We start from the raw sequence: 24,740 nt of genomic DNA, 5'->3' as shown, positions 1-24,740 counted from the left end.
TTAAAATGAAAACTCTTTTGTTTTCTGTGTCGCCATTTGTCCACTGGGCACTTATTAGTTAGTGACAGTAGAAGAGGAGCACAGCAGTTCTTGAACTCCCTTAAGATGTAAGTGACAGTATTATGAATATAACAAAGGTTTCATTGCACTGCTGAATAGCAACACAATAAAAATCATAAGTGGAAGTCATTGTATCTGTGTGGAGAATCATTAAAATACATTTTTTTTACTTAAATTCATTATTCCTGCTCATATATAATGAATCTGACCACAGAGACTATAGTTTTGTCAGCTAGCCCACTATCTTCTGCATCTGAGAAAAAATGGGATTTCATGTCTTACAAAACATACTTATTAATTGCAAGAGAGAAAATTGCTCTTTCTGGAATCTGAATCCTCCAACACAACTGAGAGCTCAGAGACCACATGCAACATATCTCAAATTTTAAATTAATCAGTTGTATCTACAGTTCATATGTTTTGATCCATTAGGAAATAAAGTCATGTTGGTTTTTTTGGTTTTTTTTAAACTCACAGGGTCATTTATTGGTCCCTCTTTATAAATGTGCAGGATGGCATATAACACTCAGGAAGACTGCCTATAAAACAAAACATCCTTGAGGATTTAATTTACCTGATGTGTAAGCAAATCAATGGATAAAAGTGCTCCATTTTCTGTCATTCCCATCTGCCTTAAAATACCCTACAGAAGCCTAATCTATAGACTGCTTTATCTGTGTCCTGAAGTCAGGTGTTTCTGAAATCAGGGTTTCCCTTTGAAAAAAAACTCACTGATGTATTAGATAAAAAGACTAATCCACTTAATTAATTGCCTCTCTATTGGGCCACAGCTCCATCTACTCCCTCATCACACTTTCAAATTTGTACAAGTTTTCCTGCACATATATAGGCTACATGTCACTCCAGCTTCCCTATGGGAAGACTTTCTAAAGCAGAATAAAGACCCCTACTCCCTGGTTCCCTCACCTGCAGCCTGGAGCATTTCAGTTTTTCTCTTTTGGGTTGTATCCACCACATGACACCATCCCTAGACAGGAAGCACATGATACCTAATCTTTCAGATGGCACCCAGACTGTTATGTGCATCAGCATCCCTGTGCTGAAAAATAGCAGTCGGGGTGCTTTCACTAAAGCTTGTCAAATGAGCTTTAGTTAAAATGCCCCCACCGCCATTTTTCAGTGCAGGGATGCTGATACATGAGATGCTAGAGTCTGCTGGAGTGCGGCAATTACCATGTTCCAGCAGATTCGATTATCTGAGTCTGCTCCAACGCAGTGTAATTACAGCATGTCAGAGCAGCCTCAGTGTACATGTATAGGTGCCCTACATTACTCCTTGAAAGAGGGCTTTCATCACTGTCTCAGCATTAATGTCAAACTTCAGCTTGAGGAGGAGTATCTGGCAGCTTTGCCTTTGAACCCCCATCCCTGCCTTCTTCTGTTACTATCTGACACTTTACAAATAGAGAGAAAAGCCCTTGGACTGAGAATTCCATTGAGATATAACCATCCCATCCCCTTTTCACACCTGGTCATAAACTGCCTGTCAAACACAGCAAGTGTTTTCTCCAAAATCATTGTTACTATGGAGCATTCACATCCAACTTCCAAGTGATATTTTATGCAAGAATCCAACAATTTGGGAAATTACGCCACAATCCAACTTTTGGTTTCTCTTTTCTTCTCCAGGCGGACACTTTTAAAACCTGTGATTGTTTATATCACTGGGAAAGAGCTACTGCAGGAATAAAAAGTGAACCACAACAGTAAAAACAAAGAGAGAGAGATCAGCAGGTTCATGACTAAGGAAGAATGAAAGCAACATGGCCTTTTGAGTCACATGCTAAAGAAACATATTTCTTGGAAAGTAATCTTTTTTTCTTAACAGACACATTTTGCAGAGATGAATTATTACTGTTGCTAGTTCCAATTTCCCAGCAGATCGTTCTTGTGAAAGAGCCATCCATAGCCACCAACTCTGTGGGTGCTCCAGGGCTCAAGCATCCACCCAAAAAAATTAGCAGGTGCTCAGCATTAATAAGCCAGGTGGGGCCAGCTGGGTTGAAGTAACACACTGTCTCTTCTGGGCATGTGCAGGGCTCAGCATGGGAACACCAAAAAAAAAAAAAAAAAAAAGGAGAACTCACCAACAAAAACAAGATCCTATGCAGCCATCTCCCCTGAGGATTTGCCTTAAAAGTAAATAGTAGATGAGGATACAACTTATTCAGTTTGTTCCCCTATACGAACACATTACGAGCATGTTTGCAAGAAGAAATAATAGACCCATACTCAAACTTGTGGGGTCATTTATGAAAAGTACTTAATATACAGCCACACAATTAGAGTCCCTATGCTGTATATATTATGAAGAATTACCATTAAAAAAATTACAGACCTTGTGTAACTCCACAGGAGTCGGTGACATGATTTCTTTCATTTCTTGTTTAATTTTTCTCAGAACCACAGACTTTCTGCCCACATCTGATGGCAGGGTGTTGCTGCGGGTTGTCTGGCTGTAATGTGGCCTTGTGGTGCTTCTTTCCTGAAAACTGGCTTGCCTTCCCAACTGGCTGCGAGGCTGTGGGTTTTCATGATTCAAACTCATTGTACTTCCTGACATAATGGTGGCCTACAGCAGTAACAAACAGGTTTATTTTTTTAATGTATAATTTGGATTAAAGAAGGCCAAATTCTCTGTTCTATTTTCAAAACACAGTCACTTCAGGGTACAGCAAAAGGCAAGAGGACAGACATGAAATCTCCTTGTAAAGCCACTAAAAAAAGCTCTTTGGCAAAGGTTTCCATATGGAATGTGCCATTAACATGTCCAAGGAAGCTTTAATACCATGAAGCTGATTACAGCTTGAAGCCTGTGAAATGCAATCATTTATTTACACTCAAAATACGTTTAAAATAAAATGAAAGTTAAATTCTGGAGCCCTACTTTCATTAAATGACAAAACACTTGCAATAGCTTCTATTGTGCTCCCCGGTGAAACTGCAGCAGCAGGTGGGTTTGATAAATCTTTACCGTTTGGCTGAAGATCTTGAAATAAATAAGAAGGAAGTCTTAACCAAATAAGCAAGGTCAGTACTTTAAAACAAGTGGAAGTATGCTCAAGGAAGGATCCACGGGTGGGTGCAGTTGTGCTGTTGTACCCCTCCCCCCCCCACGGATTCCTGTTCCATCCACACTTTAAAAACTACAGCCTAGTGAGGGCAGCAGCATTTCTATTCAGGGAGTACTGTGGGAGTCGACTGACTTAATGATTCATTAGAATCTACTTGATTCCTGCTAGTTTCTCTTCATTCCATAGGTGTTAATGACTCTCTTCTTGATGTTCCACTATTCAAACTACCTTTTCTTCTGCAATTTTGCTGTCTGCTAGCCGTTCCTAGTAATTCCTCTCTTCTATTTCAGAGCCCTGAAGACTGTTTTTAGCTCTAGCTAAAAACCTTAACATAGGTGCAGTAGTATCTCAGATGACTGACAGTAAAGTATTGGAGGTACTGTCAAGACACTCAAGACTGGACTTCATTTTACGAGTTAGATTAAGAGATGTACATTTAACTATAATGATTACAGGACTAATGCAACACTATCTTTTGATTACTTTGACCATTTTTTGCCTAGTTTCTCACGTTTTTTAATGTTTATATATAATTGTCATGGCACGGGGTCCTAGGAGCGGCTGTGATCTCTCCTAGTGCCCCCTACTGTGCCAAGTTGGGGTCAATGCACTCTCATTCTCGCCCGCCACATCTTTGATGTTATTAATGTTATGGGAGGCTGCCTTTTTGCCCCCTTGGACACGGTACCCCGATGTATCCAAGTCTGTGCCCCGTCTGATGACTCTGTGCACTAAAGCCTTAGGGGCTACGGGTGGCTCCTACCACCCCTGATACCACGCCCCAAGCCTCGTAGATGTACCGGACGTTGTCTTGTCAAAATTCTACCCATGCCCTCGTGGGCACCCTGGCTCTTCACAGGTTCCCTGGGGCTTCCTCCCCTGGCCCAGACCCTCACCGGCTCTCAGGCCTCTTTCTCACGGGCCTGTGCCCTCAAGGACGCTCCCTGGCCTCTTCTTCCTTGATATTGCCTGCGCTCCCCGTGGATGCTCTCTGGCATCTCTCACGGCTGTGCCCACACTGGGGCCTGCTCTCACGATTGGGGCCTTCCCTCACAATCAGGACTCAGGTGGCCGTAGCCATGCCTGGCCCCCAAATTCCCCTCTGGGGCTTCTCATCTGTGCGCCCTCCCTGGGCTCCGCCCACACTAGGGCCTGTCTCCGTGCTTGGGGCTCAGGTGGCTGTAGCTGTACCTGGCCCCTAAATCCCCTCATTGACTCCTGTGGGGCTCAGGCGGCCTCGACCTTACCTGGCCCCCAATGCACTGCTCCCCTCGCAGGGCTGGGGGCAGTGCACCCCTCAGTGCTGTGCCCTCTCTGGAACCGGGTCCCCACACCGCTGTGGTGCCCCTATGAAGCCTCCTCCAACCCCTATTAGCCTCACCTGGCCCTCTGGTGTAACAACAAAAGCAATAACATAAGCCAATTGGCTACAACTCAAACCTAAGCCTCCTGGCTAAAACGCAATCTGTAAGCCACCTGGCTAATTATCATTCCACTCCCTGCCAGGGCTTTCTCCACTCAGTCCTCAAACCGAAGCTGCCCAGGCCATCAAGCTCCCTAGGCTGCATACTCCAGCAAAGCTCCTTCTCCCTTGGATGTTAGCAGGGAACTGCCTGCTTGGCCTGAGCCTGGGCTGTTTATATAGGCCAGACCCTGCCCCCTTCTGGTCAGCTGACCAATCTGCGGTTGCCCCAGCAACCGGCACCTGTACCTTTTCCTAGGAGCAGGTCGCTGAAGTGCCGTGCGACAATAATTAAGCAACCTAGCACACATTCCAATAAAGACGTATTTATTTCGCTTTGCTTTTAAACTGAATACTATAGTGCTAGATCCTGGCTTATTAGTAAAGATCCTGGTTTCTCTTTAACTGGAGAATGTGTTGTGTTGTGTTTGATGATGTGCTACACAATCTGCTCCAGCCATTTTAAAATCCTAGATCTATCCATGAGCATGGCTAAACTTAGCTTTTCAAAAATCTTAAAGTTTCAAAAATCACACCACATAACCTACTGGGAATCCTAGTTCTATAATGTGACTTCTGGATGAATGATGTTTGTTCAGAGCTATGCAACTCAATACTGAGGTTGGTAAAGCAGAAGTACTCAGTTGCAATTCCAAGTTTTAATTTCTATACCACATAATTGATATTTAAATTAGGGAAATCTTAACTTGCTGAAATATCCTTTCTTGTTATCTATTTCCACACCATTTTGCTGTGCCCTGAATAATGAAAACCATAAGTGGTACCATGCCAGAGATAACTACAAAATTAAACCAAACTGACATTAAGTATTTCCCTTAAATTTTTTGTCTTGCAATTACAAGTACATTGGAATCACATTATAATAACCATACATGCAATACAGAAGCCATAAATCTGAGGATGTACAATCAATTTAAACTGCAGACATTTCACCCAGTTATGCCATTCACATTCCTTGTGGTTGCTAAGGGACTTTATATAACATAAAAATGAAAATGAGATTCTGCCAGTTCTGCAGCTCAGGGAATTTAAAAGAACATAAAAGAAAATATTTTAGGACTTTCCATTCCACAGCTTTAAAAGCGTCAGTATATTCTTAATTGTTCTGGTTAAACAAGTTACGGAAAATGTAATTAGACAAAAAAAATGCAGTTACTCTGCTCGTCCCCACCCGACCTTTACACAGTACAACACTGAAATTGAATTCATATCTGCCATTTACTCTAGGGCATAATGTAAAAATTCAGTGTGCATGCGTGCATGCGTGCATGTGTGTGTGTGTGTGTGTATCTATGCTCTGAATGTTTCTCAAGCTGTTATATTTGTTTACCAAGTGATAAGGCTCTTGTAAAAATGTTTTAGGTGACATTTTTCTTTTATGTTCGCCTTAATCAAATTAAGTTCTATTCCACATACAAATTACAACATGCGAAGAAAAACTTCAGAAAGCAGCCAGAAGAGAACGGGATGCACTGCTGCTGGAAAATGATGCCCACGTAAAAATTCTGCACCAATTGCTGCATGTGCAGGCAGTTTTAGCAGTGCACACAGCAGAAGCTGCAAATCAGGAAGCTTTGGGGTGAACATGTTTCTAGAATTTCAGCTGCATTGTATGCAAGAAAATAGCTTTATTAAGGGTGGGGGAAGCAGCTGCACAAGCAAAAATATAAACATAAAGGTTAGGTACCAAGAGAGTCATGTTTCTCAAATACAGACGCCTGTCAGCCTTGTCCTGTGGAAAGGGGTTAAAGCTTTTAAATGAAGTTGTGTGATTAATGCGAACTAAAAATATACAGCAGAAAAGAACATAAAATGAATGTAAAACAAACAAAAATATTATATCTCTATATAGTAGGATGAATGGGTTAAGATTGTGCTACCTCTAGCTCCCTCAATATGCCTGACTGGCCACAGGTCTCTAAATCCTCCAGAGCCTGAGACCAGAAATTTTCCTCCTGGTCAGTCTCGGTGTTATCATGGGTACCTGCAAAGCTAGATTCACAAAGAGAGGTTCAGTCAAATGTACAAACAACGTACAGGCTTCATTTTGAAAAGTACCATTCAAACAAGCATCTTGCCACACATTGGAGCTGCGGTAATAGACAGTTGCAATAAGAAGAGGACAGACTGGGGAGGGGTGAGGGGTCACAAACCAGCAGCTGGTGGGATGGCCTATGTGGGTGAGAGTCACCCTCATATACTGGCAACTGTTAGCACATGACTGGGTAAGGAAGAGGTATATTTTGAGCAAAGGAAAGGGCTTAAGAACAATTTATATGCATTTCATTCTGCAATAACTGGGACCTCTCAATGAAAATTAGTGAACCAGACAGAATTACAGTTCATAGCTTATCAGTGCAATGCTATATTTATAATTAGACTTTCCCACCTCACAAACTTCCCTGGTGGTGTATAAAAGCAGCTCTCACCTTTGTAAATAACATCTTACAAATATATCTACTCCAATCCTGATAGTTTCAGCTGAGTCCTTCATTCTTGGCTATATTTATCATAATTAATATAACCCTGTCCCAGCCTCTGTCACATCAACTGTTGCAATTACTATATCTATGGGCAGCAGGATATATAGGCTCTTGTATGTTTACAACTCTATTTCACTGAGAAGTAGGCACCAATTCAACAAAGTGCTCAAGTATCTGCTTAAAGTCCATTTCTAGGCCATTCTTGTTGTTGTTGATTTATTCTTCGCCGTTTCATAAAAGTGCTGAAGCCTTATTACCAGCTCTCTCCTGCAAGAATTGGCTGAGTGATACATAGAATTGGTCAGCAAGAGTTTCGATAAATCCTGCCAATTATTGACTCCAGAAACACAATGCAGAGCTACAGTGCCACAGCATTTTATTGGGCTATCAGCATGCAAGATAGAAAAGGCATTCAGATGAAGAATAATTTACACTGCATTCAGAAGTGTCCAGCAGTCTATATACATAGGGAGCACCATTATGGAGACATTTCAGGACTTTCTTGATAAATGGTGTTTTGCCTACGATACTGCTAATGGGGTACTCTGTTAACATAATAGCTTCTAATGTCAAAGGTATTACAGCTTGAACACTTCACACACGACAGCTTTGCACCAAGAATGCTCTCTCACAATTACTATCAGTTAGGCAGACAGTGGTTGGCCTTTTCAGGCAAACCAGCCTCCCATCGCAATGGTTTTTTATAGCTCCAGTGTTTCTTCTAAAGTACTGTTCAGCAACGATGAGGATATCTACTCAGATCACTGAGACACTCCTCCCCAGGTGACACACACGATGTTTTAGAGAGGTCTTTGACCTCTGAAGCTGCAGTAATTATGAGAAAATTCCTTTTATGGTTGGTGCCAACTCTGCATAGTCAAAGAAGTCCAACATAGTATCTTACTATTACAATACAGTATGCTAATATTGACCTATCATATATAATGGAGCTCAGTAAGTGTAGGAATCGGGTTACATGTGGGGGTTGTCTTTGATAACAGGGGAAAACTATGTAGCTGGGATAGAGATAGACAAGCTTTTGTATGGAAGACATTCTTCCTTGCTTCTCATATAACTTCTGGACCATCACAACAACATCACTATTACACTGCCATAAGAGGGGACTGCATTTAGTGAGCCAGATGGCCCAGCCTAGTCTTATGTAATCCCTGTAGAATGTATTAATATGCTAGTGTGAGAATCTCAGTCTTTTTTTTCTTTGATCTCTTGCTTGCCCCTGTAGCTGAAAGCTTCCCGATCTCTGGGTCCAACTAGGGCTGTGTAGAAAAAAACTGGACTTGTTTGAATTGAAAAATACATTTAAAATAGCTTTGCTCAAACCCAGCTTTTCAGTTTTTCTTGCTGAAACAAACCACTAATAATTTTTGTTCCATTTTTAAGAACAATGTCCTGGTTAAACCCAAAGCAAGATATTTTATTTTCTGGTATTTGTAATAAAAGCAGGTGAAGGCCTAGAATTTCCAAACTGCCAAAGAAGAGGTGGTGATGCTGGTGTTTCTCTGGTATTCCATGCAACGTGAAACAGCTCCAACAGAAAGGATAATGAGGACCCACCCCAGTATGCCGTATAGCGGGGAATTATGAAAATTTCTGGGAGGTCCTTGGAGTCAAATCCCTACAGTAAAAGGACAGAACTGAACCTATTTCTGCTACAATCCCACTGAGAGCCTAAACTCCAGATTACTAAATAAAAGGGGACAAGAGCATCAATCTGGTGAATCTCACTGAAAACTTTTTTCCTCCTAATTATAAGGTACTTGGTAAATTTAATTAAAATCAGGAAGTTTTCAAATGACATTAGTCACTGTTTGCTTACACCAGTCTCAATGCCATTCCTTGGAGCATCTGATGAGTCTTGCCTATTTTCTTCCCATTTTTCTGTTCTGTCTTCTTTCTTTTTATGCTGATTCTCTTATAAATTGCTTTTCTCTTTTTTTTCCTCTCTTAGTGTGTGTGTGCGCACTCTTGGTTTTGTTCTCTGGATTGTTCTGCTTTTTCCATTCCCTCTCCTTTCTTTAGTTCTGTCCTTCTCATTCCACATTTCTACCTCTTGGCCCTGGGTTTTCCACTCCACTGCTGTTTGCTCTGCCTGATTTCTTTGATTCTTCCCGAATACTCCCATGTCTTTCTGATGCTGTGTGTTCTCCTTCTCTCTACAGCTATACTATACAGTTCAAAGGAAGTAGCATGTTGGGGGAAAGTATTTCCTAGTGTTAGCCAGAGGAAGGACAGAGAACTTTAGTAGAAGGCCACGGTGGCCCCAGAATTCTCCTGAAAAATGGAAGAGTAAGCATGTCTGTTAGCAGGACCAGCACACTGTTTTGTCAGTAGGAGTATAATCCATTTTCTAGATACTGTCTTCAAACAAGCCTTATTTAACTTATTTTAAATTGTGTCTCACGTCTTAGGATTTTTACACTGATAAGGAGGAAATTGTTCTAGGCAGCACACTGTTATTGATCTTTACTCTTAAAGCAGTGGTTGAATAAATGATGTTTATTTTAAACAAATTATAAACCTTATTACCAGATTCCTAGTTCATATCTGATTCAATTTTTCAGCCTATTATTTAACTAATCCCCAAACAGCGTGTTTATCAGAGTCATGATTGCATCTCGTCTTGAGTTTGAATAGAGGGTAAAAGTGCTCCTCTTGTTAAAACAAAGCCATTAATTTAATAGCAATGGGAGGAGTATAAAAGGGAAGGGTAGTTTTCTTTATTACTTGTTTTCAGGCCAAGCAAACTGTGTTCAAGAAGCCAGGACTTCTGTTTATACCAAGTCACTGGACTGCTGCCTTAGTTCTTCCTCTCCTCACTGCCCCTAGCACAGTACTGGTATGGAAATAACTGCCAATATCATGGGCTGGATGTTTGGCTACCTGACTGGAATAAAAACATTTTTTCTAGTTTAATGCCATCTGTCAAGTCTGGAGAAATTTCATTTAGAACAGATGACACCCAAATATACAGTGCTATATTAGAAACCAATTCGGCACCATCAGTTGCTTTGATCTAGGAGGCATGTAGAATGCTGTACTCTCCACTCTACTAGAGGACACTTGTTTCTTCCTCCTTGTTAAGGATCACAATGCAGCCTTGGTTCACCTCACTTTGAAAGGTTTAGACACTATGGGCACCTATACACATTCCCAACACTTGCTCCAACATATTCTAATTAGGTTAATCAATTAATTTAATTAGCATGCTCCAGCAGCCTAGGCATCATCCCTGTGCTTCAAAATGGCAGAGGAGGTGCTTTAGCTAAAGCTCATCAAACAAGCTTTAGTTAAATTGCTTCCGCTGCCATTTTGAAGTGCAGGATGCTAAATACATGTGATGCTGCAGATGCTTCAATTAGAGTGGCTCCCAAAAGCTATTCTAATTAAAGCACTCTCCCCCTACCACCCTGGAGAACATGTGAAAACAGCCTTTCGTGATCAGCAATTTAGCGTAAAAGGAAATGAAAAAGAATGAAGTTGATTTGAATTAATCAGCTCCAAGGTGCAGACTATTTCACCTTTTATTTGGCTTTTTGGGAGATGTTTGTAGGCCTTATTAGATTACTAATTAAGACAAGCATTGACCAGTGTATATACAGCTCACCTAAAGACTCTTCTAAAGCACTGACCAAAACAGGAGGTGCGCACTGTGTGCCTATAAAATTGGATTGCCCATCTAATCTAAATTAGGCAGATGAGTTCATGCTGGACTGCCTGAAGCATGAAGAGTATTGTCCAGGGCACAGGTTCCCTGGAAAGACTGTTCTAAAGCTGTGGTTCCCAACCTGCAGACCAGCACAGGAGCATGACAGGGCAAACACAGCCAGCTGCATCCCTCCAGGGGCTGCCCCATTCCCCAGCTTTAACTCCACATGTCACTGCCGGCAGTAGAATCCGCTTGCTCGGGCAGACATATGGGGGTCTGAGTGTGGGGCTCGTGCCATGACCCAGCAGCCAACCCTTCATGGCCTGGTATCAGGTCATGGCCTGGTGGTTGGGAACCTGAGTTCTAAAGCGTATGTTACATAAGAATGGGCACCTGTAAGTTCTTTATGATGCAGGACAGACCAAAAACTGACAAATATTTTGTTTTGATAGTGGTGATTTGCACAGGCCAGTTGGAGATATTGTTGACATAGATAAACGTCTGCTGAGTTCACCAGGGTCAATGTGTCTCTTGGTGAGACTGCAGTAAAAGTGAAAGCTAGATTGTTCACCTTCAATGTGGCCATCCTGCTCAAGGGCTACATTAACTTAGACTCCTTTACGTCTTTCTCTTACTATGATGAGTTAATCATCAAGCAACTGGCACTTTTTGTCTAGAGAGAGAAATTATGCTGTTTCTAACTGTAAGAGGTCTAAGATTTTCTTCAGGATGATTTTATGTTTTTTGTCCTTCTTGAGACGGTGTGGAATTGAAATGTGGATGAACCTGAAGTTTCTGCAAGTGCAGTATTATCTACTTTACTCACCTGTCTTCAACTGCTTGGAACTAGGTGACCACCTTACAGACAGACAGCAGCACTGAATATTTAAACTGGCATAAGGGGTTGGACCTACTCTTTGGCCAGGGCCTTCTTCTGATAGTCCAGGTTCATGATCTTCCCTTTGGAATAACAAAAGTCTCTCTGTACTTTTGATGTCATAGGAACAAAAGCAGCTGGGTAGGTAGCAAAAGCTTATCTATGACCACAGCTGTCATCTTATCAAGATTCCATTTGAAAATCCTGAGGTAGAAAAGACTTTGCTCTGAATAGCCAACTGATATCCAGGGCTGAAACCAGAGTTGGCACCTGACCCCTGACTTTGCTGCTGTGGCTCTCACATCCAGTCTGTCTTATCAGTAAGACAATAGCTGGATGTTTTCTTTATTATTCAGTTTGAATGTGTTACGGTTCTGGGATTTGAGACTTATTGGTCTTTGTGCCAAGAGACACTGGCATGTATTTCTTTAAAGGCAGAATATTTGAAATCCTAGATAAGCATGACTTCTATTTTCTTCTCTGCAGAAAATAACTTCTTGCAGCAGAAAATACTATGTTTTTTGCAGAGATGAATGAGCAGTAATTGGAAGAGACTTATAATAGAAGGCAGAAGGATCTTTGGTTTCTCATACTGCGCAATATCCCTTGGTTTTGCTGGTTTTGATGATGGGAGGTGTCTTTCAGTAAGCAAAAAAATGGGGCTGAAAAATTTTGTTTTGTTTTGGACAGGAAGTCTTGGAAGAGTCTTTGCCTCTCTCTCTTCCTGGATTGCTCTGATGACTCTTATCCTTGTTCCTCTGGTTTCTACCATGTCTGGAGGAAAAGAACGTCTTGTGCTTTGTTTGTAAGTTATTGTGATCCAGAATCAAGAGTTCTCATGGAAAATGAAGTTGCTTTAGTGAGGTTTTGCTTCTGTCCCTGTCTTTTTTGTTGTTCGTTGTGTGCAGGGGTGGGAGTATGTAGGAGGGGGTTCTTTTCTTCTATCTGAAGCTTATTATAAAGGGATGTACCTACAAGTTTTTTTCCTGAACATTAACAGCTAATGCTGTGCTCTTTTATGCACAGAAACTTACCATACATGCCAGCCTTGCTTTCAGCTTCATAGATCATAAATCTCATGCAGCACAAAATGCAAATATTACATCTCAGTAGCTAAAGGAGAAGCTGGAAATCTGTGTTAGAAAAAGATGTTTTCATCCTGGACTATTAACATTAATTTAAAAACAAATTCTGCAGTCACACAGCAAATAATGTAACTATGCATGTGACTTACCCGCTGGCTGTTGGTCTGTCCCATTCATCATCACTCAATCCTGTGTCATGAAAAGGGTGGTTCCTTGACCTACTTGGAGGAGATAAACTGCCTCTTTGTTTTGGACTCCTCCATTCAAATGCATTGAAGTTGTATCCTGATGCCTGATAACTGGGTCCTAAAAATTAAATCATAATATGACTCCATGTCTTCAACCAACAATATTCAATAAATGCCTACTTTTATGACCTAGCTTTGCCAAGACCTGCACCTATGACTTGTAGGATGAAAAATGCTGGTATTTGTTTACAGTCACAATAAGTTTCATTGACTAAATCATGTTCTGATTTACTTGTGTTCAAAAAGGGGGGCTCTTGTGAAAACTATATAAAAATCAGAGATTAAATATCTCTACAAATTAAACCTATTGTCCAAAATTGTGTCTCTGTCCCTAGACTGTATCCCAGTGTACTAGGCTGGCCATTCTTCAGTCCCTACATTAAACACTGTATGTTGAACATTAGCAAAAATGTCTCAGCACTGCAGTGCAGCGCACGCTCTCATGAAATCATGGTGCCTCTGTGCAACCAATCAATATGTCTGTCAGGAGAAACAAACCATGGATCATCTCCTGAGATGTCCTGTAACACAACAATGCACCCCACAAGATTTGGCAACACCAACATCAGAAGCAGTGGCCTGTGCAGAATATTGGGAAGAGACCATATAGAAAGGTTGGACTGGACTGGAGACACAACGAAGAAGTGCAGGGTGCGGCTGCAATAGGCATTGAAGTCTAAACAAAATATGGTCATTCAATATGGTCATTTGACAAAAGGGGTTTAACCTCAGGGTTCTAACCAAACTCCATCTCAGGTAATTACATTCTGCCTACCTAAATTCCGTTGCATGAATAAGGTATTATCATTTCTTGCCCCAAAGTGATGTGCAGTAACTACTGTGCTAGTTCCATTGCACTGGGGAAGAAGTGTTCCCTGGGTATGTTCTGTGTACTGGTTTAAACTTGGAAAGTGCTTTGAAATCCTTCGGGATGAAAGGCCCTATAAAATGTATATTCTAAGTATGATGTGATTTATTGAGGGAAAAGATTGGATTTCTCCCCACTCTTTGTAAAGGTCTTTGCCAAGGAACCTTTGACTTTTATGTGGGAAGTCAACAGCAGAAAGCAGAAAAGATCTGCCTCAGTTAAATGTCTTATCCTAAGCATGGCACCCCATCCCCAAGCCTCCCCGCTCACCCTAACTGGCAGTTAGACTGCTACCAACTGAGCACAATGAACTTTTCTGTCTCTGTTGATGGCTGAGCAGAGAATTCTTCATGACTGCAGGCTAGAACTACTATATAGGTTTGGGGACTAAACAGTTTACAGTTTAGTATTTCAATAGCATTTTTTTTCTAATAGAAGCAGAAGTGTGACCAGTTTTCTGTAAGAAGCCATGTGTGAGATGCATGTGCAGTTGCTTGTCAAACAAACTAAATTATAGCTGAACACTGAGCATTCTTCTCTCCATGAGGGAAATTAAATGACAGCAGCACAGTGCATTCTGGCACTCTGTCAAACTAACCTGCTTGTTCTCCTGAACTGAAATAGAGCAGCAAACATTCTTGCTTTTTCTAATGTAACACATCTTCATGCTATTAACAATGATTTTGACCTCCTGATTAGATAGAAAAATGAGTCAAAATAAATACCTAAACAAGTCTGATTAAATTTCAAAATAATTAGATTACTGAGGATTTAATTTAAAACAACCAGATTTGAGATGTTCAAAGGTTCAGCTGCAGATCTTTTGCTTTTCACTACAATGACCACTTTGCATTTATAAAACAGTTTTCATCTCAAAAGCTCAAAATGCCTTACACAAAATAAATTCAGCTTCACAGTACTCTTAAGAACAGGATGTGTTTTATTATCCTCGCTTTAATGAATGTGGAAATCTCAGGCACAAAAAGATGAAGCTATTTGCCAAAGGGATTTATCAAAGGTCACACTACAAGTTTATGGTGGAGTTTAGAATAAAACTCAGCCTTTCTGACTGCCAAGCTTATTATCTAATCATTACACCAATCTTTTTAAATCCCCTGCCTAGAGTGCAAGTTAGGACTGTACTGGGCCATTCTACCTGCATTAAATTAATAATACAAATAAGATAAAGCATTATCTGCCGCAAATGAAATTTTCGAATTTGCTTAGTCTATATGCTTATGCCAAGTAAAGTTTGGAGGAGAGTCAAACTCAAAGTGACAGGTCAGGCCAAAAAGTGTAATAGAAATATGGGAAACTTCAGTGCTAAGACAAAAGATATTCAAAATAAGACGTAACTCAATAATAATACTCAGGTTGTTTCTGACAAATAAAGTAAAACCATACAAGCATGTCCAGCATTTTTAAGGTTGACAAAGGAGACTTGCTTGCAGATGTAGGAAGGTGAATCATATACAATTGTTACCTATCCATTTGCAAGGGACTCCAGAAGGTCATCTAGTCCAACTTCCTGCTCAAAGCAGGACCATCCCCAACTAAATCATTCCAGCCAAGGTGTTGTCAAGCCGGGCCTTAAAAACCTCCAAGGATAGAGATTCCACCACCTCTCTAGGTAAACTCATTCCAGTATCAACATCACAAGTTCTATTTTATGGAGAATGACTAGCCATGGAATGGATTTGATTCCTCACCTTACCTACTGCTGGTATGTAAAATTTACCAATCTCAGAAGAGAGGGAAAACTTCTTGCTAATTGGGTATTGAAAGATCACCTTTCAAGACCAAATCTAGGGGCATGGACAAATGTATATTTCAGCTGCTTTAAAAGGGGAGCAGCTCTTGTACCGTAAAGGTTTCCCTCGATTTATGCAGGTTCTTTATATGTGAATTTGCTCGTATGCGATGAGCTTATATAGACCTGTAATTCATTATATGCGAGGTAAATTCACTTTTATGCAATCAGCATAGACACCCCCCTACACAAGCAGGTAAGTCTGTGGGGGGAGAGGAAAGGGCCATGGCCCCACACACCTCAGCCCCAGCTGCAGTGGCCCTGGGAGCTGCTGGCACCAGCTGTCTGCAGCCACTGGGCTGTACCATGCCCTGAGTCCCCCGGGGCTCTGCCTGTCCCCACTCAACCCAGCTCCTGCTGCAGCTTGTCCTGGGAGCGGCCAATGCCAGCTCCCTGTAGCTGTTGGGCTGCACCGTGCCCTGGTGCAGGCAGCTGGTGCTCGCAGCTCCCGGGGCCACTGCAGCTGGTGCTGGGGTAAGTGCTATGCCCTGCTCTGCTTGTCTGCACTCACCCAGCCTGTGCTGAAGCCGCCCCAGGAGCAGCCAACACCAGTTGCCTGCACCATGGCATGGTGCAGCCCAGTGGCTACAGGAAATTGGCATTGGCTAATTCTGGAACAGCTGCAGCAGGAGCTGTGGCAAGTGGCCATAGCCCTGAGGGGCTCGGGGCATGGTACAGCCCAGTGGCTGCAGGCAGCCGCTGTCAGCAGCTCTCAGGGCCACTGCAGCCAGGGCTGGGTGAGTGGAGCCATGGCCCTTTGCTCTCCCCTGACAGACTTACCTGCTTCAGCTGGGGGGAGCTGGGCTGCATTGTGCCATGGTGCAGACAACTGGTGTCGGCTGCTCCTGGGGCTGCTCCAGTATGGGCTGGGATGAGTGCAGAGAAGTGGAGCCCTGGGCAGTGCAGGGCCAGCTGCAGCAGTCCCATCTATGTCCAAAGCCAGGAGTTAACAACCTTTGGCCCATGGACCTGTTCTAGCTGTGAAGAGGTTGGATTCAGCTCAAGAAGGTCCAAACTAGCACAGGGAATTGTGTAACAACAACTTGCACCTAGCTACCTATCCCCACCACAGCACTCTCCTCTGCAGTCCTTCCTGCTTCTCTCATGCCTGTAGTTCCCCTCACTGCTGAGGGGCTGTGTATCTGCAGCAAGGGCAAGCACAGGCAGCTTCAGGTCCCCTGGGGTTAAAATTCCTAGCTTATGGTAGGGAGCTGGTTTGCACACTCTAGCCTCTGGAAGCAAAACGTTACCAATCCCTGCAAGATGGCGTGAGGAACGTTTACACTTTCACTGCCAACAATAAACCTGTTTTGGAGTTCTGTAGAGGAATTACCCCAAATAAGATCAAGTCATAGGCAAAACAGCTATTGATCTAGCACTTGTCCTAGCAATGTGTTCATATTCATGAAGCTAAAGAAAACACAACATAATGCATTGTAATTACCAGATCAAGGGGTAAAAGATACACAAATGGACCAAATTCATCCATCCCTATTAAAAATCCAAGAATATCAAAGTAACACAAGAGTGAATTTGATTTCAATGGACTTGTCTACACGTGAATTTACACCCACCTAAACTTAGTGTGCTTTAGCTTAAGGCACATTAAGACAGTTTAGGTGTGTGCCTACAAGTACGTGCCTTAAGGCACCTTAATTTGGCTCACTCAGTGAATGTGTCTTCAGCCTGCTCTGGGCAGCACCCCGGAGAGCTCCCAAAGCCTACAACAGCATAGCTGGGCAATGCAGGCCAGAGCAGGCTGAGGAGGTGGGAGCCTCCAGTCCCCACCAACGTGATCAGTTTGGCTCCATCCATGGCTCCAAAACCCTCCCCATATTCCTGCTTCCCCAGCATCAGACAAGAGCAGGCTAGAGCTTAGGCGCTCTTAGAAGCCTATGCAAGGACTCCTGTCTGGAACAGCAGGCAGGGTGGACTATGTTTGGCTGCAGCACCCAGCATGGCTTTTCCTGCTCCACCCACCTCTGTCCTGGGCAAGCGCCCAGCCTCCCTGCCAGACACTGACTATGGGATAGGCAACATGAGCTCCTGGGGGCTCTATGTGTATCAGTGCATGAAGGCTAGGTGCAATGCAGGTGGGGGCTAGGCTCTCTCCTTGGCCTGTCTGATCCATGGCCAGGCCCCCACGCACATTGCACCCACGCTGAACACCACACCACCCCTAGGACCTCACACCACCTTTCCCATGAACATTGTCTGGCAGGGAAGCTGGGCACTTGTCCGAGTTGGAAGTGGGTAGAGCAGAGAAAGCTGTGCCAGGCCCTGGGGGCAGATGCAGTCCCAGCCCACCTGCTGTCTTGGCTGGGAGCCCCAGCATAGATTTCTAAGGGCACCTGAATCCTGGGTGGATAGTGAGGTGTCCCGCCCCAGCAGGGCTGTATTGCCTGGCCAGCAAACCCACCCTAAGACAGAGACATGGGGAGCTGTTAGCAATGGCCCTGCCCATGCAGCACTGCCCCCTTCCTCTGCAGGGAGTCATGGGGAGGAGGGATGGGGCTTTTTCTTGTGCTTTGACAGCAGCCCTTGTGCCTCTTGCCCCCTCTTCTGACTTAGTCCCAAGTTGGTCGGCACACCAACGGGTACCGCTGCTGCAAGAACTGCCACTCCAGCTCCAGCTCCTACACCTTGGAGAACAGTACCTGCTACTTCTTCATCTTGAGGGCACCCACTGGCAGCGCAGGGCCTCTCAGGCTCTGCTCCAGCCCGTTCAGTCGACATAGAGAGCATTAAGGTACCTTAACTAATTGCGCCTAAATTTGGTACTTGCTTTATGCAGGTATCAAATTTAGGCATGATTAGCCTAAAATCACCATTTTTAAGGCACATTAAGGGTGCACACATGTAGACCTGCGCTCTTAATACACCTTAAAAATGGCTAATGTGCCTTAAATTGGAACATATATACACGCCCAATCACTGTAATGGGTATCAAGTTTCAGGCCTCAGAAACATTATATGTAATAGTAAATTAATAACAAAACACAAAAAAATGCTCACAAATAAATGCCAAGAGAGAGTCTTCTGTTCCACACAGAGTTATTAGTAGGATGTACCTTGAAAGACCATTAAATCTAAAAATTAAGTAACAGAAAACCAGCAATCAAGGCTGGTATCCGCTGCTTTCTCTGATACTATTGGCTAGGTCTCAAAGGAGTGTCAGACAGCAGGCAACAAATGTTTCACTGAGTAGACATACATTAATTGAAGATAAGCGATCAAAATAATCAGCACAGAACTTCAGTTAAGCAAACAAAGCATTGTGCCAGGTCCTGCTCCAATTTTCAATGGTGGGGAGGAAGGGGAAGAAAGTTTGGCCAAAAGATCTGACTGCCTTCTCTCACAGAAAACTGTTTACTGCAATGTAGAGATGAAGATACACTTGTAGGAGTATGTGCAATCAGAAAGCAGCAAATAAATTCCTTGGTGAGGCGATTTGTCTGTTTAAATATCTGTAATGTATGTACTGGGCACATCAGTAGCATGAAGTGTTTGTGTTTGTTTGGGGTTTTTTTGGGTTATCTAGAGTATTAAAGAGCTGCCTTCATTTTCTCCAGTTTAAAATATTGCTTTATATACATAAACTTAAGTTGAAACATTTAAATATATTATTAAGCAAACAGTCTAATAGAACTGCACGTTTGCAAGAAAACAAGATTCCATTATTTCTTTAATTGAAATAATTTCTTTAAATGCAGTGATTGCTCCCAGAGCTAGACTTCGATATTAATGGCACATGACTAATGAAGGAATGCAAGCAAACAAATCACTGAATAATCTCTCATGCTTCCCTTTAAGCAGTTTACAATAAATCTTTACTGTAATCAGTTTTAAAATCACTGTGCATGGACCTCAAATACTCAAAGGAAGGAACATCTTCAATGTGTTGTGTGCCTTACATTAATCTAAGCTTGATGGATAAATTCATTTAGCTGTGGATGAGCTATGGATTGGGCTATTCAGACATCAGTAAAGCTACTGAAAGCCTGTTAATATATTGACAAATGCTTCATAATTCATCACACTGTCATGAAAGAATGAACTCGTGGCCAGCCAAGTGTAAGAAGGAACACCAGACAGTAAGGTGTGTGGGCATGGTGAGATACAAGCACACTCTGAAGTATTAAGCTGAAAGTTGGGATAAGAGGTAGGATTTTCTGTAAGGTAGATAAGGTTCAGCCATAAACTTGTACAAACATGCAAACAGTCTGGGAAAACTCTCCCACGTTTGTTCTCATGATAGAAAAGCTCACCCAGAGCCATATGTATAGATATTCAAATGCTAAGGCCCTGAAGAGTGGTGAGCTTGCAGTGCTGACACTGTGCAACCAGGGCAAAGTGGGGGTAGGGGCAAGAGAAGGAGAGCCCTGTGCACACATCTCAGTATTGGTTAAAGACTGCCTGGCAAGAGTGCATAGGGTAGCTCTGACTGGAAAACCCAGACTGTCCATGGTCAGGCTTGTGGTGTCAGCAGGTACAAAAATTTGCTCTTCCAGGAGAAACTCTCCTAGAAGTGATTTAACCCTGGTTGTCCCCAGGTTATTTTTCTCCTGGAACGGCCATTTTTACTCTGAGAGAAAAAGCCTGAAGTACAGACAGTTGAAAAGCCCACGGCCGAATCGATTAAATCGTCACAGTTTAGTCTAAGCTGCGCAGATTAAGCCAATAAGCAAGTGAACAGGCATTCACTTTTGATTCCAGAAATGCAGCCACATGCCTGCGGTGGCCCAGACCAGAAGCCAAGGAGCACTAGAGCACACCTCCCGCTCAGCTGGAGCAGACAGCTTGGGCCAAGGCTAGTCTGCCTACCCTGAAAAGGGGGATTTTCAAGGGAGGTGCAAAACATCCTGGGACGCTGAGGGACTATGAGTTAACTTGAATCTGGAGGGCATCTGGGACACAAGTTCTATAAACTTATTTAACCTGAATCAGTTTAGTCTGATACTATATCCTTTTAGGTTTATCTTAAACCTCTTTTCATCATTTTGAAATTAGTTTATGTGCACTGAACTTCTGCTGTGTTACAGATTTGAAGTGGCTGCTGATCACTTACACTGGTTTATGTGTAATTTCTGTCCCTAATTCTGTACACTCACAATTTCTCCTGGGAGAGCAGGAACTCTCCCAGGAGAAACTGAATGTTTGCACGAGGCCTATTTTAAGTCCTGTGTGAAATCTTGGTAGTACCTTGACTCCCATAGCTGGTGTCAATACCAGAGCCATCCCATGATTCCACTGCACTATCCACACTTGGGACCGTAGTGGAGTATATGTCAGAGAGTTTGCCAGTTTTCTGTGCAGCAGAGGTCTCATCTTCTATATCACTCATTTCACTTATGTGACCAGAGCCAGGAAATTTCTTGGGACTTGCCGCTGAATAGGATTCAAAAACAAAAGTGATTATTGGTTGATTGCAAACATATAGAAATGCTTGACCTCTTTTCCATTCATGACTTGTCCAGTGCTCTAAGGTGTAGAAATAAATTGGTTGACGTAACTACAGCCATACTCACCATCTGTCTGCTTTTTGATTTTCAAGGTTACAGTTTCTCCTGCCATCTGTAACAAATGTATGGCTTCACTCAGAGGTTTTCCTTTCAGACTGCTACTATTTATTGCTAGGATGCGGTCTCCTATGTGAATTGCACCAGTCCTACAATAAAGAGAATAAAAAGAACACTGAGAAAAGATGAACAGAAAAAGAAGCAAAATAAATTTATTTCTGTATTTACATTCTTCCTTTAATTTCTCATTAACATTATTATTATTGGAGTTAATTTTAATTAGCAACTTCAGTAATCACTGATGGTGCTTCAATTGGGAGCTTGGATTCATAGCACCTTTATACCCGTGTAAAAAGGAATATAGTCCTAAACTAGTGAAACTTACTTGAATCTGGTGTTAAATTATCCTTGGGAAAATAAGAGAAAAACCTCACCAGTCTAAGTAACACCAATGTATGTGTTGTGCATCCGTAATTTATTTTGGGGTAGCAGTACACTCAAGGTAAACCTGCTCCCTTCTACTACCTCTTGGAAAGCTGCAGTAATAGTAGTCCATTTCATAAAGCTATCCCAGAATAGCTGATGCTTTGTTCACTCTGTATGCTGGTTGGGCTTATATCAGAAAATAAAATTGATGAAAATTACACAGGTATAAATTGTTGTGTGTCCAGTCCCTAAGTCACCTCTGCTATACTACCAATAGCAAAGTCAATGTGCAGAAGTGGAGATTTTTAATTTCCTTTGCTCCAGCTAAGGATTCTGTGGTCATTCTTCATTAAAAAAAGTCTAAACTACTTTGATCTTAATGTAAATATAGGTTTTTCAGTGTGTAGTCTCACAATCAGAGGACAGAGACAGAAAATTCAGCAGAAATGAGAGCAATGAACCACTATCTCATTGTTATGCCAGTTCTGGTAGGATCAGCTCAAGAGAGGAACAGATATGCTCTGGGCTGTGTACTTATAGATGCAGTCTTCATTCTTAACAGACATGCTCCCTCCCTACGTCATTGTTTTTTGTTTGACACTGTCAAAAAACATGCCCAGCTGAGACAGTTCTATATACCTGCTCCTTAGGAAATTAAGCCAAGACTTTAAAAAATGACAGTAATTGTTGTTGACTGATTTGGGACACCTGAAAGGGAGGATGCCCAGACCTTTCTAAAAGGCCCTTCCAAGAAATGCCACATTGCACACCAAACACTACCATGCCCAAAAGCACCAGCCAGGTTTCAAAATTTGACCTAAATCACTATTTACACAGGCTCTAAACATCCATCAGAGGCCTGTGGATTTGGCCAGGGTAAAACAGATAAATAATGTATTTACTAGATGGAACTTGTCCGATAGCACAGTAAATTTATAATTTGCATTGAAAATGACTATTGCTGGAATATATTCAGTATAGTTGTACTAGAATGAAAAATGTTATAACTTTTCCATGGTTCATATACCTATGAGGTCAATACAGTGTTACTGCTTAACAACAACACATACACATGTACCAGATGTCCATAAAACAAATATAAGATTTTCTTATAGGTAAAATAAACTCAATATTTGCAAGTTCCCCTACATAAAATTTACTGTGTGAAACGCTGAAAACCATTAGGTAACATTATTGAAGATAACTGCTTGTTTTTAAGAGTGCCCTTACATTTATGTGTAAGTTCTTGAACAAACAGGCTGCATGTATGCATAATTTTTGTGTATGTGCATGTGTGTGTACACACATGTACTGTATATTTTTTTAAAAATATACATAAACACACAATCCTTTGGCTATTCCATTGCTTTAGGAAAGCTAAGGTTGAGGTTTAACATTGTTATGCTAAAATAGGCATGTTATTCTCAAGCCTGGCAAAAATACAGAAAACAAATTGATGACAGAAAGACTGTAAGCTGCTAAGCTGAGTCTTTCCCCTTAGATTTTAGGAAATCAACAAATTACTGTGTTAGTTCATGTGAATAGTGGAAGGCATGAAGCTGGTAAGTAAAACATATGTTAATATTTTTCCAATTTACCGTTCAGCAAGTCCTCCTTTAGTAAGACTGGAGATGATAATTGGGTCAAAGGGCTCTTCAGTACCAGAAATTGTGATTCCAAGAGGTCCACCATAGCGTTTGAGCTCCACAGTGTAAATAATTGCTCCAGAACTCTCTTGTTCATCTACAATAAAGGCCAAAGGGATGCAATTGGTTTCTTATGAAAGAAGGAATGAAAAGAACAATAGATTCAGAAAAGTGACTGAAAATAAGACAGAGCATTCTCTACAGGTTACATTTCAGATAGTCTTAATATTCAATATTTCACTAATTTATTTTGTAAAAATAAAAATAAAAGCATCTTTAATGCACTGTGCTTTTATTGTCAAAACTTGATCCCATTACATAAATGGTAAAGTTCCCACTCCCTTCAGCAGAACCAGGATTCAACCTCCAATATTTAAAACTGTAATATGTATGGTTCTATACAAATGTAATTTCAGGACCATTTTAGAGAGAATGAGATACTCTCCCTGTTGGGGAAAAAAAATGTTTCCAGTAACTGAACAAAATGGAAAGGGTTTAAAAACAGTAAAGTTGTAAGGTAGGAAGAGTTTGTGATCACTGTAGTTTTGCCAGTTTTTTCTTCAGCTGAGGACTTTTTTTCCTTAATTGCCCATTTTATTGATAAATATCAGATATCAATTCAATGCTTTTGATGGGCTTGTTTTGAGTCTCCACTTCTGGTATCACTAGAAGTATTTCCCAGCTTCTGTGCAGGACCGGAAATAAGGCTGTGCAATTAACGAACTAATGTCATTTTTTGTGAAGTCATTTGCATGTTTTTTGTTTTTTATCTTACCAAACAATAATCAGGAAATGAAGATGAGTGGCTGAAATGCACTGTGTCCTTTGTATCCAGAAGGTGTCACAGCAAGAGGTCAACCAACTGTAGCATGTGTCATTTGCAAGGGGATATTTTTAAAAATCTAAAAAGTCAAAGCTTTCTGGAGATCGAAATATCAAATGCTCTCCTGTCCTTGTTTATGATATTGGTATTTACTGAGGGTGTTTGGCCTGTCAGGCACGTGTTCCCAGAGGTGCCAGTAATGACATTTTGAAACGGTTCAGTAGGTACTGATAACCTTGCTGATGCACATTCAGCACTCAGTTAGGAAAGCAATTGTATGCCAATAGCAAAGTTCGGAGAAAGGGACACTTTAACACTGAACTAAGCATTTCATGAGAAGAGAGGGAAATGGTATTATCTTTAAAACTATGCAGCATCTTTCTGCTTTAGAGCCTCTCAGTGCCCTTTGCCTTGTTTCCTGCTCCGGTTTCAAAGAAAAGATGCATGTATCATCAAAGAAAAGGAAAGGTTTGTGTTAGGAGAAGAAATAGAAACCTGTACTCACTGCGCCTTTCATATGTGGCACATACATTCGAAACTTATCCAGAACGCCTGTTAAATTAGGGGTTGACAACCTATAGCTGAATCTGGCCTGCAGTGTTTGGTAGCATTCAGCAGTCAGGATCTTGCCTGTGTCATACGACACTGTG

General features: G+C 41.8%; 1 protein-coding gene across 10 annotated transcripts in view; it reads right to left on the bottom strand.

Moving 5' to 3' along the window:
- Positions 1–24,740, bottom strand: part of GRIP1 (glutamate receptor interacting protein 1) — a 579,208-nt gene that overhangs the window by 10,412 nt on the left and 544,056 nt on the right. For 7 of the 10 annotated variants that reach the window (XM_019543266.1, XM_019543261.1, XM_019543263.1 and 4 more), the window contains 6 exons: positions 23,220–23,397; positions 21,205–21,344; positions 20,879–21,064; positions 12,900–13,056; positions 6,519–6,630; positions 2,420–2,653 (listed from right to left, as the gene is read on the bottom strand). In XM_019543266.1, coding sequence (XP_019398811.1) covers positions 2,420–2,653; positions 6,519–6,630; positions 12,900–13,056; positions 20,879–21,064; positions 21,205–21,344; positions 23,220–23,397 — 1,007 coding nt within the window. Of the gene's footprint in view, positions 1–2,419; positions 2,654–6,325; positions 6,371–6,518; positions 6,631–12,899; positions 13,057–20,878; positions 21,065–21,204; positions 21,345–23,219; positions 23,398–24,740 lie in introns of all 10 variants that reach the window. The other 3 variants (XM_019543264.1, XM_019543269.1, XM_019543271.1) reach the window with 2 other exon arrangements.

The sequence above is a fragment of the Crocodylus porosus genome, unplaced genomic scaffold (assembly GCF_001723895.1).
Source record: "Crocodylus porosus isolate Cpor-Errol unplaced genomic scaffold, CroPor_comp1, whole genome shotgun sequence".
Taxonomy (NCBI): Eukaryota; Metazoa; Chordata; order Crocodylia; family Crocodylidae; genus Crocodylus; species Crocodylus porosus.
Note: the sequence above shows the minus strand (reverse complement) of the source record. Positions and strands in the feature narration are given on the sequence as shown.